We start from the raw sequence: 20,243 nt of genomic DNA, 5'->3' as shown, positions 1-20,243 counted from the left end.
TCTAATCCAAGTTGATATTTGACTTCGCAAAATATGCCAAACATATAAAAAAATCTTATAGTTGTAGATAGTTGAGTAGTAGCTAAGAAAATTTGCTATTATAGACCGAAAGTCAGCTCTACTAAATAGATATGTTATGTTTTAAAATTTCACTCTCAGCAAATAAATAAAAATTGTATTTATAGCAATTTCAAGGCAAAATCCATGTGCCAATTCCTCAGTTTTAACTGTTACCTACAAGTATAGCATAATGTTGCAGGTTTGTGTTATACTAATTTGTACATCGAGTATTGTAATAAATACGTGTAATTTGAAGTAAACATTTTTTTGAAGTATAATGATTTATGCAAAAAATTCCATGCAATGTTTATTTAAAAGTTTAACTAGCACCATTAAGCATTCCAGCTTAATATTCATAAACAAAATAAATAACCTTGAAAGTAAAACCTTCAATTGTACAGAGACTTCATTGTTCACTAATTTATTCATGCATCTTCACTTGTAAAGCGCATCACATAAACTGTTCCCATTGGAGTTTAATGTTTCTGTTGCAGTCGTGATACATCTTCACTTTGAGATGGTTCTCGTTTTCAACTTGTTTTTTATTATTTTCAGTATACTCGGTTCCGTTTTTTGCAGTTTTTCATGCAACGGTAAGCAATTGAGCCAATTTACTTAAGTAATAAATGTTAGGTATATGTATTTATGAGTGATGAGCCAAATAAGCTATTACCGTAGGTCTCATGGTAAGGCTTGGACCCGGGACCGATTTACTTTTACATGTTGATGTACCTAGAAGCTAAAAACACCATCCATTTAAATTCATATATTCATTCATATGTATATAAATGTGTGTGTCCGTTAGCACGATAACTCGAGCAAAAATTATCCGATTTTGATGAAATTTTTGAAATTTGAATTTTTGCACGTACAAACGTGCAAACTACATTATTCGAACGAGTTCGCGAACCAGCATGATAGGACCTTGGGAACGGGGTTTTATGGGGGGAATTATGGGGTAAAAATTGTGTTTTCTCGTTTTTGACCCTCAAAACTTAAAATTTCCCAAACTTTCTCTAGACCATTTTAAAGAGCTTAAAACAGTTTAGTATATTGAAGTGTTTCTGTATGATTATTGGTTACGGAGAAAACTTTAAGTTAAAACTTCCCATATTATTCTTATGAAGGATAAGTAAACTGTTGTAGTTTTCTTCTTTACGGATTTATTTGGATCAAACCTGGCAAATCTATTTATTTTACACTAAGCTATTAATATTTTACTTACAAACACACTTTATTACCCTCCCTTTAGACAGCAAACCTAGGTACTCGTTAAACCTAATGTTATTAAAATATATTTAGTTGAAAATCAAATCAGACAAATGGAAATTCGCTTAGTCTGCAGGTTTGCTGCGGCGGCAGTATTTTATTGTTGTAGTTGGTTTTATACCATTGGTATTTGGTATTTGAACGATAATATTTTATAAAATGTTTGAGACTGTTTACTTTATGTCTAAGTAACAATCTCTTAAGTGTATGCCTTACGTTGTGGTTAGCCGAATTCTTCTCTCTTGATAAAAAACATTGTAAATATAATTTTAAAAGTGTTTTTTAAAATAGTTTTCAGACATCTCAATACTTGTATTTCATGATGCAACTCTTACTCGGCATGCTTAAATCAGTTTCATTACTTTCTGAATGGTGTCAGTTTGTATAAAGATTGCTAGTTTTGCAGCATACATACATAACGAACTACCTCATGTACTCACAGATAGAGGAGGCTGTGCTCTTCTACCCCCGACTGGCCAGTGCGGTAAGGTGCGACCAGCTCCCAGAGTGACCGGAGGCCACGACGCCAAGTTAGGACAATTTCCCTGGGCAGCGCTCATATACGCTTCCAATGGCAACCTCCCGAAAACCTTTGCTGCCCGACTCATTTCTGGATTTAACTTTCGAAGAAGTAAGTAGCTTTTTATTTAGATTAACAAACTATAAAAAGTCGCACAAACTATGTAGTCTATATTATGGGTTTGTAACTGTAAAAACATTTATTACAGCTTGACACTAGTGAACGAACAGTTTAGATTAGGAGCGAATATTACGGTGGGGGGGGGGGGGGTGAACAGCCTCTCCCTCAAAAATAATTAATATAAATAAAGTGAAGGATATATTTTGAATGGTCAAATTTACAATAAAGGAGCGTGAACTTGGTAAAGTAGAAGTGGCATTCAGTGAAAATTACACTCTGAATATGACTTCATGTTGTGTTGTTTATTCAGAATCACGTTGACAATAATATTGGAAAAGGGTTAAAATACTTGTAACTGCCTCGTGATTCCTCTGTTCCTATACTGGACTACGCGCGTTTCAATGCATTCGCATCATCATCAGGTCACAAACTTGAAGAACTTAAACCATTCTTGAATTGGTCACGTCAAAGTTTAAAACAATTACACAAACATTTAAACATTTAAAAACAGGGACAAAAACTGTAGTTTCGACTGGTTCAGGAGCTGAACTTTGTCCCCTGGCCGCCTTTATCACGGTCCTTGTCCAACTTTATGAGCGATTCAAATAAAATATTAGTTTGCAGAGTGCTTTTGTTATTTTTGTCCTGGGGATTGTTTTTTTTGCGGCTTTATAAATTTCAAACTGTTCCAGAGCTGTCATGATCCTGCCTTTTTTGCAAATGTGCAATGGTTTTAAGTTTGTTTCTAAATTTGTATAGTTGTGGTGGTTTACAAGTTAAAGTTAAAGTTAAGATGTTAGGCATAATTAGATTTTTGCACTTTGGTGGCTTTTTGGGATGTATTCTTTGAATCTTTTCTCGAAGGACCGCCCTGTTTGGCCTATGTAATATTTACTGCAGTCGTTACAGGATAATTTTTATACTCCGGTTCTCTTGTTAACATCATCACCTTATCATTTAGTGTTTATAAGCTTATCTAAATTTTGGGAAGTTCTAAAAGATAGGTACTATTTTTCTTTTCAATTTTTTTTATTGTTAGATGCAAGTGTTCGTTTTGTGGAATTCGAGTGAGAGGATTGTTCGATTTTTTTGCGGTGTTTTTAAATTAAATTATCAATCATAAGAGGACTGTATCCGTTGGATAATGCAATGTGCTTTAGGATGTTTCTCTCAGTTTCGAAATCTTCAGTGCTCAATGGTATGGTTAAAGGCGATGAACAAAACTGTTATATGCGGTAAGTTTGTGAGACATTGGGTGACGAGACGTTGCGTGAATATTTGTGTCTGTAGCTGTTGGTTTCCTATAGGTATTGAAGGCAAAACAACTATCACGTTTATTCAATGTCAGATCGAGGAAATTCAGTGAATTGTTTTCTTCTAATTCGAGATTGAATTTTAGTTTGGGATGGATGGTATTCATGAAAATGGTGAACAACTGAACCTCTCTTGGATTGCTACCAAACAAAATTACAATGTCGTCAACATATCTGTAATAAAATATCAGTTTGTTTCGATAGCGGTTGTTATCGGTCCAAATGTATCTGTTTTCGATATTATTGAGAAAGATTCCTGCCAAAATGAATCACAATGGTGAGCCCATTGCGAGACCTTCTTGTTGGATGTAAAATTCGTTGTTGAAATGGAAGTAGTTTTGTTACAAAACAATTTTCAATGATGTCATCAATGCCTTACGTTGGTTGTCGTTCATTTTAAGATAAATTAGATACATAAGATACATTTTAAGTCGTTCATATTCAGATAACCTTTTTTATCTGACCATGTGAGATAAACTATGGGTGTCGTTTACTTACGCTAGCCTTAAATATTAATCCTGCCCCTCCCCATAAATAACAACAAAAACAATCTTATACTCACCAATGATTGAGAGGCTACGTCCAAATTCACCAACATTTTTGGGGTCGTTTCTACTGTCCGAATTCACCAACTTTCTACCTAGAGCAGGTACGATATTTCTCCCGGCGGGCGGGGAAGGAATTCCCTCCGAATAGTTTGCCCTCTCCTGCGTCTCGGCGAGAGTGTACTGCTTAGCCCTACTGTCGGGGGAAAAAGTTTAGACACTCGAGTTTGGAGCGCTACATAAAAGTAACAGCTAACTTAGAAAAACACGTAGTATATATACATTTTCATTGTTTTATTCCACGTATCCCTGTGAAAACAAAAATGTTTTAGCTTGTTTAGGAAATTTTTATGACTGTCGGAAGGTAAAAACTGCCTGTTTTTAGAGTACCAAAATCCATCCTATGACTTTGAAAATTCGCACAATGTAAACTAAACGTCTGAACTTTATCAAACTTTAATACAATATGGACACATATATAATGAATTAATTTGTGAAGTTTCAGAATTTTTACTCTACCCAAAAAGTTTTTGTTGTAACTTTTGTAAATCAACTTTTTCTCAAAAACGGCAAACGCTAGAAAAAAATTAAAAGCTTGTTTCGAAGGTGATTGTTTTTTTATTTGAAATATTGATACTGCTCAACCAAATTGTTACGCATGTTATTTATATAGCTAAATTAACAAAAAACTGGATGATCTCGCGCCTGCAAGGGGTGCAAACACCATCGCCCGCTCAGGAATCCAGTGCAGTGTTGCCACGATGGACCTTGACCGAGCGTAAGGTGATTCACGCAGTGTGGTACTGGATACCACTTTATGCATATTATAGATTTTTAATGGTTTTTTTATTACAGCAATACTATTTTTTTTTTGTTTTTTGTTCTTTACGGGTGCAAATTTTTAATTGCAATATTTTTATTTGTATACATTTTGCTAACTTGTTTTGTTTACTATTTTATTTTATTGTATTTATCTATTGACAACCTTTATAACATAGACAGTTTAAATAAAATAAAATCCGCTTTTTGTATTACTAGATTTGATTTGTGATTATATTCAAATCTATCTAGGGATACATAAGTGGATATTGAATCGCACTGCTAGACGCCTAGGCATAAGCAACTGCTGACAATTCGCCGAGGCATAAGCAACTGCTGACAATTCAACTATACAAATATTGACGGCGATTACAAACCAATTATATTCCTATGTACCTAGAAGGTTTATTTATTTATATATTTATTTGTGTATTTATTGTTATCTGTACATTTCGTATATTTTTACCGTGCTATGTTTTTGTAGTATGGAATAGCTCAAAATTGGTTTTACGTAATGTACTTGTATTATGTGTAAATTAATCAAATATGGTTAGGATTTCTTAAAAAAAGAATTATCATGATTTTGTACGTCTTACCAATATACGTGCACGAAGTGGGATGTTATTATGTCTACTATTTATTATGTTCTGATGAATAACTGCAAGCTGAAACAATCACAGCTTAAACAGTACTATTAGGGCTAAGCAGTACACTCTCGCCGAGACGAGACGGAGCAGGCGAGGGCAAACTATTCGGAGGGAATTCCTTCCCCGCCCGCCGGGAGAAATATCGTACCTGCTCTAGGTAGAAAGTTGGTGAATTCGGACAGTAGAAACGACCCCAAAAATGTTGGTGAGTTTGGACCTGGCCGATTGAGATGATGTGCTTATAATAATAAATTATTTCTCATGGTGACAATAGTGCAAGGAAATCAGTTACTGCTTATAAAACTTTATAGCATTGACTGTATGTAGTTTAAAAGTAATATTTTAAAGTTTTTCAATGAAGATTTAATTTCTTGTAACGTTAGTATTGTCTGAGGTTCAAACATATGGTTTTGAGATTCTAAACATTATAAATCCTGGGTGAAACTATCATATTCTTCATTTTGAGTTATTTTGCAGAAAGAAAAAATGTATTTTTGAAGCTCGTGGATAGACGGAACAAGTTCCCAATATGCGGAGGGTCTATTGTCGGTGACAGATTCGTAGTCACTGCAGCTCACTGCTGTAAGCAGGGTCCAGAGATGAGGATGTACGTATAGTAATCTCTGAATAATAGATTATTGAAGAAATTTATATTGAAATTGTATAACGAAACTGGTGGTCTAGCAGAGTAGGTATAGAAGGTAGCAAACTTTGTTCATATGAAATCAGGTGTATTGACCCATAAGTTCAATAGCACTTATCGGGCAATTGCTTATTGGTTCCTGGGAGCATTGTAGTAGCTGGGGAAAATCTGTCGTTGGTGTGTAACGAAAAAAATTGTAGAAATAAATGGTTGTACTTAATTGGGCTTTTTCAGTTTTTATACTGTTGTAGAATTGAAAAAATACCGTATTTTTAAGTTGTAGATTTAAAACCGTTATCATCTTTATAGACCGTAACGTAGCCGAGTACTACATATGATTTTTATGGAACATACATGAGGACCTTCATAAGCCTACAGCCCCATGTGACCTAATAATATTCATATTATTCTCAATTTCAAATATTTTGATGGTAAAAAAACAATACTTTTTCACCAGCTAATAACCTACAAGTGAACGTAAAACGAATTCAAACTTCCAGGGCCAATGGTTATAGAATACGTCTTTATTATATGTTCTTTGAAGTGACGATTATTAAATATCAACTGAATTGCAGGGGTGCCTGGGGAGTGAGATGGTCTAGTGGTAGAGGGAGGGACTTGGGTCCGCAAGGTCCAGGGCAAAAATACCGCCAACTACCAAAGGGTTTGATCAAAGAGATAATGTCCCCGCCTAACTTAAAGTAACGGAAAAAACAATCCTGGACATTAGTAGGGTTGTATGTGTTTCAGTGTGTCAGTGAGAGTAGGAGAGCATAATCTAGACTCTAAGGAGGACTGTCAAGCTGGGGCATGCTCTCCACCTCCTCAAGATATAGAAGTGGAGAGATACGTCATCCACGAGGAATTTAACGCGGACCTCCTCAAACATGACATATGTCTCATCAGACTTCGGAAACCAATATCTTACAATGGTGCGTGGATTACAACCATCTACTGTTGGATGAGGCATTGGTTGATTTAAGTATCCTTAAACCTTTCCTTTCTTTAACCATAAAAATCCTCTGTGCTTGGACCAGATCATGTTTTGGATTTAATTTTACTATTTATTGCTAACAACCATTTGCATTATCTTTGCAGAATCTTTTTTTTATTGCGCTTGAAGACAAAAATTAAATACTTTTAAATAAAAAAAAATACCACAACATGTCCTTGCTTTTATACATAACTATATTTGCTATTATGATTCAGTATCAGACAGTAAAGTCATAAAAATTAGTTCAACCATTTTCATAACTCGTTCTGTAAAAATTCGAGTAATATCTTATTAGTTTCTTTTAGTTAAGATAGTTCTTTTAGTTAGTAGTCATAGTTCAACATATTTTTTTTATTAGTAAAGATTATTAGTACCTTTGTAGTTGATGTATTATGGTAGTATCGTTATAATAAGACCATATTGTCACAATATCAAGTAAACTTCTCCCAATATTCTCTTAGTGAGCGTAATTTAACTAATAATTTATTATGACTTTACAGTCTGATACTGTATTTTAATAGAAAATTTGGTTATGTATAACAGCAAGAACATGTTTTAGTGAAATTTGTATGGTAAAGAAATATTTTCCATGGGCAAGCTGAAACTATGAAGCAATTTGATTCGCACCATAATCATAATTATCTAAACTAATTATTTTACTTATTTAGGTTTGTAACCGATTAAAATATTAAGTGTTATGAATGCATATATTACTAAACCAAGCCACTATTTTAAAATATTTAATTTTGTCTTCAAGAACAATCAAAGATACTGCCGATACTGAACCCATTATTTTTGTGAGGATTTACATACTTTTGATATTTCGTTTTATCTATATTTTTACATCTAGATTTTGTTGTTCCGATCTGCTTGCCTATAACGGAAGATCTCCAGAGTAAAAACTTCACCGGTACATACCTTGAAGTTGCTGGATGGGGCATCATGGAGTTCGGTACGCAAAAAGAAAATTAGTGTTAAGCAATATAATAACTAGAGAAGGACTGGAAATTGTCCACTTAGATGTGAGTTATCTTTATAATATATATAATACTAAATAGTAATGTTATTATTTACATCGAGTAAAACAGTTATTTAAAACCATTATTATTATTACTATTGAAGCATTTATGACTTTTTAAGCAAAACTAGTTTTTGATAGAATAAAAAATACGGATTTAGTAAATAGCATAGTTAGTTGTTATATTTACTGTATTTGCCACGTGATGTATTGTTGTTATTCCGCCAGACCTGTGGACGGGTATTCGCGCCACCGTGTTGCAGACGACATCTCTCCCTGTGGTCAGTCTAGACGAGTGCCAGCGAGTGATGGGATCCCAAGTGACGGCATCACCCAACATCTGCGCTGGAGGAGAGGGCAATAAAGACTCTTGCAGCGGAGACTCCGGTGGTCCTCTCATGGGGAGGTTCTTTGACGTCACTGGCTCGGCCCAGTCGTACTACCTCATAGGAGTGGTGTCACATGGGGACACTTATTGTTCTGGTGATATGCCGGGGGTGTACGTCCATGTGCCTGCATATCTTGAATGGATCGTCGACAAAATGGATCTGTTGTCCAAGGGACGATAGGAAATTGTGTATCCTCGTGTCACACTACTGGTTTATCTTGTTTGCAATAACTGTTGTTATAAAGTTAAAGTTTGATTCCAAAATTCATAAAATTATATAGAATTTTAGCCTTCTGATAGCATTTAAATGCTATAAAATGGTGTAAACTAGCTGCATTTATGCGATCTGGTGTGTTGCAGTATGGCAACCAGATTCAACTCATATTGGAGCCCAGGCCAGTTAAGATGTCTTCTCGCTTCACATGACTATTATGTGAGTTGAATCTGGTTGCCAAACTTCAACTTACCATATCGCATAAATAGAGGTATTTTACGCTTATTCATATATTTACAAAGTACCTAGGACCAAGCCGTGGCTCGGTATGTTTATTTCGATTATAAAATCAATAAAAGAAACTCGCGTTTTCTTTATAACTAATTTCGGCTTTTATTGTTTCAGTACTGCATAACAATAAAAGTAGTACATAAGTTTCAGTAGAATTTTAATTCTCTATGATAAAAATGCGAACTTGGCAATCCAACACATTAATTTATTTTAATATTTTACATTTCTTAGTTGTAAATAAATAAAACAAATGTCAAAAAATAAGAAGAAGTATTTTTTATATCGGTTCCTATAGTAGAAATTATTATGCAATTACAGGTTAATACAGTAGCAATCAGCTACAATAGCATTAACTGTGAATGAATAGCTACACTATACTATAAATAGCATACAACAGCGTATTTATGGGGTGTGATTTATTTCATGGTACTAAATTAAATGTTTCTTTGAGTATAAGTAAAACTTCAGTATGAGCATGCTCTCTAAAATACTATCATATGATGGATTACCTGAATACCATAGCCACCTCTAATACATATGTATTAGAGGTGGCTGTGTGAATACAGATAAGTCCGATTCAAGCGTATATTACTTACTATAAGCATTATACAAATAACTTTAATACCAATTCAACTGAATACACAGCTGTCCAAATTATGTAAACAATGAACGAGTGAATACAAATTGTAAAATCCACCCTCAAATAAAAGTGACACATTGTGTTGACGGCAGTGCACTCAAACGTCACCAATACGAAACACTTTTCCCCCAAGGTCGAGTAATCTTTAGTGTAATCTTTGCTCAATAGTTACAACTGATGTTTTCCCCTTTGTGCTGTATTTTTTCATTGGCTAGTATACTATGGATGGCTTGTTGTAAACACATTTTACAAGGATTTTATTACTTTTTCCTTGTTATTTTGTTCAATCAACATATTTACTTAACAATACATAAAGCCAATGTAAAATCTTAAAATTTTCATTCGATTTGTGAAGTGAAATACGAATTTTCCTGAGGTAATGGCAATCCCCAATCACGTTTATAGGGCTATAAGTACCTAATTCCAACATTTGTCAAAATCCTTCCGCTGGATTTCGAGACATATATTACAGACAGGCAGACAGGCAGACAAACAGACGTAGCTCGTATTAGAATATATGATAAAACTAATGATTGTACATTCGATAACAAATGCCATAATTAACAGTAAAACACAAGATTTAAAAGCCTATTAATGATATATAGTACCGTAAAATTAGATTTATCGAAAAAAAAACTGAATTAAACTTTTTAGGATAGAGACCGTGTGTTAACAAAAACATGTACTTGTATGAGTATTTAGCTTACGGTATAAATTTTATCTTCTAAGGTCATTAACTAATACAGTAGACATCTGTAATAAAGTCTACGATTAAACAGGAGTTACAGAAAAAAACCACTACCACTTTAACATTTTGCCTTTAAATATTCTCATTATAAAAACATTTCCCTAGATTGAACACGCTCAACGGTGCTAATAGGCATTCATACTTGGGATGAACTATCTACCTTCGTATGGTTGCCATTTCAATTTCAGGTAAAAAAAAACAAAAATATTAGCCATTAGGATTATCGTAGGCCTAACTGTATTCAATAGTGCTTGATAAATCAAAACCGTGACACCCAATATCTCTAGCTTTTCTGAAATATCTGCTATCTGACAAACACAATCTTAATTGAAAGCGTGACCATCTGGCTAAAACTTATCCAGTGATGAATCGTTTTTTCTTCAAAATATTTTCCTTTTACAAACATTATTCCTTTCATCCATATTGACAATCTTATCATCTCTTATAAGTGGAATGCCAAATTATGATGCACAACCTATTATTTGGAATGATCAGATCAATTCCATTTTATTTAAGTTGGTATGTTTCAAAGACCAATGCGTACAAAACAAAGGCATAGTTTTACCATAACGTAAAAACATAGTTTTCTTATGACTTTTTTATTGTACTTTTCAAAGTCGGAAGATTCCTCAAAAGCAATAAAAAAATACGAGTTCGACCTTCAAAAAAATCATATTTAGTATATATCTACCACTATTACACAATTTTCAATGTTTAAATACACATATTTTTGTATCATAGAAACTTGTGCGTCATAAAATATTGTTACACTGAAAAATACTAAATTATAACTATACAATAAAACCACAAAAGATATTTTTTATACTACAGTAGAGTAGTAAATTAAGTAAACTATAAATCATTTAGAATATTTAAAAGTACATAACTTTAAAAATCCATATACTTTACAAATGGTATATACTTTACTTGACGTCTAAAAGCAGTCAGACACGGCCAGTAAATAGAAAATTAATCTCAATATTTATCAGCAAATTTAACTGCGTCAAAGATGAGTAATAAATAATAGTGATTAAATTTAGGGAAAGTTTAATTAAGAGGAAATGTCGAGGTATTCATATTAGTAATACTATCCCGTTGGAATTTTTAATCAAATATATTTTTAATGTAGCTGATTATTTAATTTTATATAAGCTACATTAGTGATTGTTTCATCAGATAGTAACAGTAACGATGGTGATATTCACCATAGATCTCTTGTGAGAACGAGACAGGCTGCTGAGTTAAGGCATATTGTAGGTGTCTGAACTGTTTTTAAATTAGCTTGTAAAAAACCTTTGAATCAAGCCATAGATCGGAACTTAATTTAAATACTCAATTGTTCATTTGTTATTATATTTATAAAGATAATTTTGTGGTTGAGACATTCACCAATATTCTGTATTAAAATAAATTGTCCACAATTATTGTAAATACATTTTTCTTCAATATAAATCCGTAGTTTGACACTATTTTGTGGATTTTGCAAAAGACTGATATTTTCAATTACTTTGTCCTATTAATTTTAATATAATTAAATAAATTTCTATGCCTGAGTAAATGTTGCGTGAAATGAGATGATTAATTTAAAGAATTGAGGAATGTTCACCCTGAAAATGGACAATAATTGTGAAGACTTGTATTCGTCATCGTCAAAACTGTTAGCAATAGAATTAAAGAAACTTTTTGAGAAAATGTGTAAACAGAACCGAATTTCACGAATATTATTTAAATAACAAAACTAAAATTGAAAAATAAAAATCACAAGTGACAAGAACTTTAGTCTACAGTGGTTTGTTGGGTATAATTGTCTTATGAAGTCAGTTGCGATACAAATCCAAAATGTCAAAGTAGTTAATACCAGCAAGAACTTCGACAAAATCAGTTCAATCGCAGCTTGTCAATCACGTCAAGTAGGTTAATGAAAGCTAATGAAGTAGATGATCCAACACATCGTCTTAATGATTAAACAAGAACAGACAGGTTGAGAAGTTGTTTACTCGATTAATTTTTTTTTCCTGAAAGTAAAAGTACGTGTTAGCAAATTTTACATATAGTGTATAAGCTATTACCGCAGTCTCATGGTAAAACATAGACCTGGAACCAATTTACTTTTTCGTTTAAAAGTCTCCAGAGGCCAAAAACACAATGAGTTAGCGAACCAGCATAATCGGACTATGGGAACGGGGGTTTATGGGGGGTTTTATGGGGTAAACTAAGATTTTTCCCATTTTTGACCCTGAAAACAAAAAAAAATCTTAATTTCTCTCCTAACCATTATGTAGAGCCGTAGAGCTTGAAAAATGAAATGATTTTGTATGTTGAAGCGTTGTTGTATGCCCAACGGTTACTGAGATAGAATCCCTAATCACCACAGGTTAATTACGTTGTTAATTTGTTGCGTTATTATATGCAGTTTACAATTTATAAATTTGCATACTTTTAAAGAGCAACTTAATCAGTTAAGCTTCTCTCTTTGTATTTTTATTTTGATGCAAACGACCAAAACCATTTTGCTATTGTGCATCCGGAACCTCAAATCGGAAATATGATTGATTTAAACCATTTTGAATCGGCGTTGTCTCCCGTTGAGAATGGTTTACACATTTAAGCGAAGGATTGAAAGGTTATTATTATTTTCTTGTTTGCGAAATAAAATTTTTATATCTACAAGTCTAAGGCAATTGGATAAGTTGGATAGTTGGCCCCTATTCCTTAACTATCGGCGCTTATAACTGTTATAGAAAATTATGAAAAGTATTAATTTACTATTTTGTTGGTTGGTGTATGCTGTTAATTGTGTGAATTTCAGAAATGTGTATTGCATATATATATTATGAGACCAACTATAGCAATCATCAAGAGTAATATTTCAATAATATACAATAGCCATCTAGTGAAAGCCAGTATTAACACTAAAAATTCAATAATATATTTAAAAGAAACTATGGCTGTTCGAATGGTTGAATCAGTATTTTACACGTAAATTGCTGCTTTGCTAAATAAAAAAATAGATATTTTCATAACTACTCAGTATTACAGAATTTATGGCAAGACCCATGAGAGATATTACTTGTTATGGCTGCTGAAAATAGATTAACATGTCATTTCATCCTAATATAAATGAAAATGAATATAGTATAAATGAACTTAGAGGGCACTTAAAATGGCTCATTAGACACATTAACAGTAAGGTAATTACATTGAAGACACGCTGAGAGCGAAGCTTTGGTGAAAGTTTTGTTGCTAAACGAGCTCCTGTTGGGAAGGACAGTGTAATTAAAAAATTAATTGGTTACTCAAGCTCTTAACTTATGTCTTTTACTACGTTTATCAAGTTAGTTAGATGGTGAGCTATTTAATAACACAAACGCGTCACAAAACTATACTTAAGAATGATGTGAACGAACCTATCTTTTTTAACAATTACTTGGTTAACTTATTTTGAGTTTTTTTTTTCATTGTAAAAAAATACAATGAAATCCAATAAAACAAAGCTATTGCTAACACAACTAAATTAAACAATATGTGAGGTAGATGACCTCTTGAAATCTTAAATTTCCCCGTCCACACAGAGCATGGAACATACGCAGCAAAGTAAGGAGTAAACCAGGACAGTACAGGAGTGGTCATTACTGATTGGTTTGAATATGGTGGTGAGCCCTTGATAAAAGGCCAGTGCAAAGCTCTACTTAAGCAACAATATGGCAATGATTTACCTGACTTTATTTATCTATTTTTCAAACCAGAAATATTGACTGAACACAATTATGAACTGAAGACAATTCACTTAACTATATATTTGTTGTTGGTTTTGTTAAGGGTGAAAACGCTACAGTACTGTATTGTATTACATTGAGTTAATATTAAGAATCTTTCACATTAATTTGCATTAAATTAATGTGAGGGGTGAAGAATTCTCTTTTCTCTAAATGAAACACAATAAAGGTTGTGGGAACTAATGTGAATAAGCCACGGGGAGGCACAGATGCAGAGTGTAGAGTCGCTGTAAGACAATTGGTTTACACTTCAGGTGAATAACGTTCAGTTACTTGTGGTTTGAAATCATTCATCGAGTATTTAAAATTTGAATTAGCTTCACTTATTTGTATAATTATCCTTAATATTGAATGGAATTATTTTAATAAGTTATTTCACCCGATTTAGGTATACTTTTCTTTGAAACGAAAACGTCTCAGCTGTAATCTTAGCTGCTGTTAGAAAGTTAATATACAGAATGATCAACTCAAGGAGGCCTCCATTCGGATATCGGAAACAGTGAGAATTAGAGAACAATTTAAATGGGGGACATTCCTATATTTTTGTGATGGTTATGATATGATTTTGGTTTTCGAAATTCGGCCACCATTTTCAAAATGGCGGCCAACTCTGTCATTTCTTGTGTAACACCCTGTATATTTTATCATGTTTTCGGATAGAACATGCAATTTAACAACTTTTTTATTTTGACATTTCTTCAATAAACCCACTCGTTTAGGAGTTACAGAATATGGAAAAATTACTTCCGGTGTACAACAGTTTACATCATGTAGCTCCTAAACGAGTAAGTTTAGAGCAAAAATGTGGCTAGTAAATAAGTCTTAGAATTGCATCTACGTTCCATAAAGACCATAAAATACACAGTTTTCCACTTCTCAAGTCTGCTGCCATTTTGGAAAATGGCCAGCATTTTTTGAAATATTAGAATTAATATTTTTAATGTATTTTATGTTGTGGATGCAATTTTAAGACTTATTTACCATTTCGCTTTTTCGCTAATGATCTTTTAGGAGCTACATGATGTAAAATGTACACCAGAAGTAATTTTTTCATCGGCTGTAACTCCTAAATGAGTGGGTTTATAGAAAAATGTCAAAAATAAAAAGAAGTTTTTAATTGCATGTACCACGTTACATTAGTGTCATACTGGGTGTTCCATAAGAAATTTCAAATTTTGCCGCCATTTTGGAAAATGGTAGCTGAATTTCGTAAAACTAAAATCAAATTTTTAACTGCCACAAAACATTAAGGAATGCCTCCCATTTAAAGTTTTCTCTAATTCTTACCGTTTCCGATATCCCAGTGGTGGCCTCCCTGAGTTGATCACCCTGTATGTGCACCGATTAAGGGACAAAGTGTAATAAGGATATCGGCTAAATAGGTTGAAATATATTATAGACATATGTGTGCACTTACTGCTCTAAGAGGAAACAATAACTTTCTTGTTTAACTTCCGATGTACTTACCACTAAGTTCAACATGCATGATAATGGTTGTATAGCACATGAGGCGATAGTTGCTAATTGATGTTCCACAAAACTTTACATTAACAGCTTCGATCTTGCTAAGATATCTAGTGTTAAACATATCAACGCTGATATATACTATGGAGAAGTTTCAACAAAACTATGAAACTCAAAAAATTTTATCATAACAACAAGGAAAGTCTTAGATTCCTACATATACTTTCCCTGTATGTCATTTCATATCGCAAATATGATCATACTAATGATACTGAATAGTAAACAAATCATATATTTATTTAATGTTATTTTATTAGCACGGGAATACTTAGTGAATTTGAAATTGTCATACTCTAGAATTATATTAAAGGGAAAATTCACTGACTTAAAGAAAATTTCTTTTTTTGGGGATGGCGTTATTTGTTTATGTGTATATGTATATATATATGTATTTAGGCTATATATATATATGTATGTATGTATATATCTAAAAAAATATTGGGTTGGAGCCAGCTATTTTATTTTTTAGTATCATTAGCTTTAATTTAACATTTTGATCTCAGCCTTTTTACTTTTGATTTTAGTCCAGAATTGAATTTAAAGTAAAAAAATGTACTGTATAGAAAAAAAGATTTATGCCAACCACGAAGACGGTTCTATGAACCATTACGGTTTAGTGTAAGTCATTGTGGCTTCCAGCAAGGAGCCTAGGTTTGTAAGGATCATTTTTTGTTAATAAAGTTTGTTTTCATTTTATTTCATTAATTTAATTTCATTCATTTCATTTCATTTCATTTCATTCATTTAATTTCATTCATTTCATTTCATTCATTTTATTTCATTCCATTAGTTCATTAGTGAAGCGTAAAAGGTCCTTTAAGAATACTAGTTGTTTTGTCCGTGCCGGCCACGGGAAGAGAACGCAGAGAAGATAACATACAAGGTGAGTTTTAAATGAGTTCCCCCCTCTACTTTTTCACGCTCATATCAAACTCCTCGATAGATAAAGTGTGCTATTGGTTGATAGTAATCCTTATATATAGGGTGAGTTTTAAATGAGTTCCCCCCCCCCCTTAATTGTTCTACATTTCTTATGATATCAACTCCAGACTACGTCGGATACGTCGGATCATTGTAGAGTAGTAAGTACTTCATTTTGACTGGTTATACATTTTTGGCCGCCATCTTGGATCTGCTATATTGGATACAAAGTTTTTTTTTCAAATGTAAGGGTAGGGTTGTGACCCATTATTTCAAACTTTAATTTTACGCTGATTACAATGCCGCAATTATTTAAAAAAATCTTGATCCGTTCTAAAGTTATGAGGACTTTTATAACTTTATTTTTAGCCCATTTTAACATTGTGCATTTAAAAACTAAGACAATAATATCAAAATAGTAGTAGATAAAGATAAGTATACGACACCATTCATTGTCGACGTATTTTCACTTAAATATGACGGATATAGTTTTTTCAGCCGCCATCTTGGAACCGCCATTTTGAAATGTGATCAATTAATTTAAATATGAAGGTGGTGTTGTGACCTACCATTATGAACTACTTTTTTATACTGAACTCAATGCCACAAGCCGTGTTTGGTTATCAAGCTTTCTTGATGAAATATTAAAATTCTCTTTTTTTAAATTTCAATTTTCAAAAACCAAAGATGCAACTGAAAAACGGATTGCCGCACTGAGTTAAATATAAAAAAGTAGCTCAAAATGATGGGTCACAACACCACCTTCATTTTTAAATTAATTTGTCACATTTCAAAATGGTGGTTCCAAGATGGCGGCCGAAAAATTACATCCGTCATAACCAAGTAAAAATAGGTCGACAATGAATGGTGGTGTATACTTATCTTTATCTACTACTATTTTAAGATTATGGCCTTAGTTTGTAAATGCACAATGTTAAAATGGGCTAAAAATAAAGGTATAAAGAGTCCTCATAACTTTAGAACAGATCGAGATATTTAAAAACTAATTGCGGGATTGTAATCAGCGTAAAATTCTAGTTTGAAATAATCAATCACAATCTTACCTTAACATTTGAAAAAAAAATTTGTATCCAATATGGCAGATCCAAGATGGCGGCCAAAAATGTATACCCAGTCAAAATGAAGTACTTACTACTCTAGCTAGAATATATATATATTCTAAGATATGATCTGACGATGATATCTTAAGAAATGTAGATAAAAGTAGGGGGGAAACTCATTTAAAACTCACCCTATATGGTGATTCATTACCTCCTTGTCCAACGCAAACGGCTAGTTGATTTAACCCAAATATTATAGCAAAAAAGGTTTAGTTATATATTTTTGTTTGTTCATATTGTATTTTTCGTATGATGTACATGCAAATTATATAAAAAAAACACATTTATTTTACAACCCAAAAACCTTTGTAACACAAATATTTTAACTCTAAAACGGTAAAATTAGGCGGACGCACATGATATTTTAAAAGATTACACTCTGAGAATCTATTGAATTTAATAAAACAAAGGGTTTAAATAAGGAACTATATTAAACAGTTTTTGATGTTGGCAAATTAGATACTCACTATGTACTAGTGCACCTGTTGCTCGAATTCGAGCAATTGCAAAGTATTACAGGCTTTATTTCAAAACGAATAACAGTAATAATTTCTGATGACTTAAAAGGGTCAACTCAAAGAGAATGTAATCAATCACTCCACTTTGGTTATCGAAACTGAAAACGAACTCACTCTGAAAACGAACGCTCTTGTGTATCATGTGTTTACTATGAACAGCTATTTAAGTATGCAATTAATACAAAATATTCGTCTGTTTAAGTAAACAAAATCTTTTCTTCATAAGAAATACATTGGGATTTAGATGGTCTGTGGGGGCAAAGGCCGAGTAATTTTATTACAAGAATTTGTGAAAGTGGGCGTATACACAACAAATACTTAATGTTGACTCATCATTTGTAAAAATCCGTCCTTTATTAACGAAGGAGTAGTATTTCGTAGAAATTAAGTGCCTTCACGTATTATATACAGGGTGAGTTTTAATTCCCCACCCCAACTTTTTTCTACATTTTTTTCAAATATCAATTCCAGACCACTTCCAAACATTGTTGGGTAGTAAGTACTTCATTTTGACAAGGTGGTAATTTCCGGCCGCCATATTGGATTCATTGCATCTTGGATGCAAAGGTGGAGTTGTGACCCATTATTTCGAACTAGATTTTTACCTTGATTACAAATACACATACGGGGTTTTAAAATCTTGAACCCTCCAAAGTTTTGAGGGCTTTTTATAACTTTATTTTTAGCCCATTTCAACATTGTGCATTTAAAAACTAAGACCATAATCTCAAAATAGTGCTAGATAAAGATAAGTATACACCACCAGTCATTGTCGACCTATTTTCACTTGGTTATGATGGATGTTATTTTTTCGGCCGCCATCTTGGTTCCTCCATTTTTAAATGTGATCAATCATTTTAAACATAAAGGGGGTGTTGTGACCCATCATTTTGAATTTCTTTTTGTTAAGATAAGCTCGATGCTGCAATCCACTTTTTGTTATCAAGTTTTCTTTATGAAATATTACATTTTTTTTGTAAAAAAAAAAAAAATATTTCAAAATCAAAATATAAAAATGGAAAACGGATCGTGACTTTTCTTGACTATTGCACTACCTTTGACTATTGCCCAAAAGTCAATGCTGCTACATAATCAGTTAATTACTACTTCAGGAAATCTTACTTTATATGAAAGAAGTCTAGTCCTTCACCACAGAACTAAGGGATAAATTATAGTCATTTAATTTATGTTTTAATACCATAATTAGTATATTTTACAATGAATACGACATTACGAACGTGAGTATTAAAATCCTTCTTTTTAGAAAATGTATAATACTATGAAACTAAAAATAACCACCAAAAACTTTATAAAGACTCTTAAGTGTTAAAAGCGTGTGTCAATTTTAGCGTATTTTAGGTAGTTGCCAGCCTAGTGGCAATAACCTGGGACTTCAGTGTGGTGTGACGGGTTTGATTTTTGAATCTTGTTACACCAACGAACGCATATGGATTAAACTGGTAGTCTTAAAATACTGTGTGTGTGAGTGTTCTGTACGATGCCTCTTGGAAACACGTATTTATTTTTATTGTAGATTTTATATCTTTGACGTGAGAATTTCCACCCATTTGGACACATATTTACCATCGAATGTAAGCCATATTGAATGATCCATTTTCTTATCACCAAACTCTATTCCATAGCTCAGCTTTTTTAAAAAATATTTTTTATTGGATTATTACCTGGCCAACCTTTTAGTTGTAGTGTGGTGGCTATTCATACTCAAGAATTTGTATCCTTTAGTTTTATATGTTTTGTTGCCGTTAGTCAAAACGATAAATGAGATAGATACAGATAGAGTACCAACTATATCGTGTTTATCTAGTTTATGACACCCATATAATTGTGCAAGGAAATCTCCTTAATTGCTATGGCATCAAAATTGGTTGCAGTAAGCTGGTTAGTAATTTAGTTTAGCCTGTAGATATATTTGGAAATAGCCTTTCGGCTGGTTATCACAACTCCGATGAGCTATTGTGGCGGATTATTTTACAGTTATTGACTTATAAAAAAAGATTAGGTTTACATTGTATTTCATTTGAGAGAATTACTTGTTGAATTGTGCTTGGATCTTGAAAGTCTTCAGATTTTTCAACTGCAAGCAAAGTATATGCTCATTTCAATTACAGTTTACACTATAAAAAAATAAAAAAG

At 32.7% G+C, this 20,243-nt stretch overlaps 1 protein-coding gene across 1 annotated transcript; it reads left to right on the top strand.

The window, feature by feature from the left end:
* The first annotated feature begins 521 nt into the window (after nucleotides 1-521).
* LOC128983037 (CLIP domain-containing serine protease HP8-like) lies at nucleotides 522-9,034 on the top strand. The gene is made up of 6 exons (XM_054402166.1): nucleotides 522-653; nucleotides 1,772-1,960; nucleotides 5,771-5,900; nucleotides 6,687-6,868; nucleotides 7,781-7,882; nucleotides 8,177-9,034. The coding sequence occupies exons 1-6, from the start codon at nucleotides 578-580 to the stop codon at nucleotides 8,515-8,517; spliced, it is 1,020 nt and encodes a 339-aa protein (XP_054258141.1). The 5' UTR covers nucleotides 522-577; the 3' UTR covers nucleotides 8,518-9,034.
* The last annotated feature ends 11,209 nt before the right edge of the window (nucleotides 9,035-20,243 follow it).

The sequence above is a fragment of the Macrosteles quadrilineatus genome, unplaced genomic scaffold, assembly GCF_028750875.1.
Source record: "Macrosteles quadrilineatus isolate MER2022 unplaced genomic scaffold, UCM_ALF_1.0 Scaffold_1__1_contigs__length_201487025, whole genome shotgun sequence".
NCBI classification, from domain to species: Eukaryota; Metazoa; Arthropoda; class Insecta; order Hemiptera; family Cicadellidae; genus Macrosteles; species Macrosteles quadrilineatus.
Note: the sequence above shows the minus strand (reverse complement) of the source record. Positions and strands in the feature narration are given on the sequence as shown.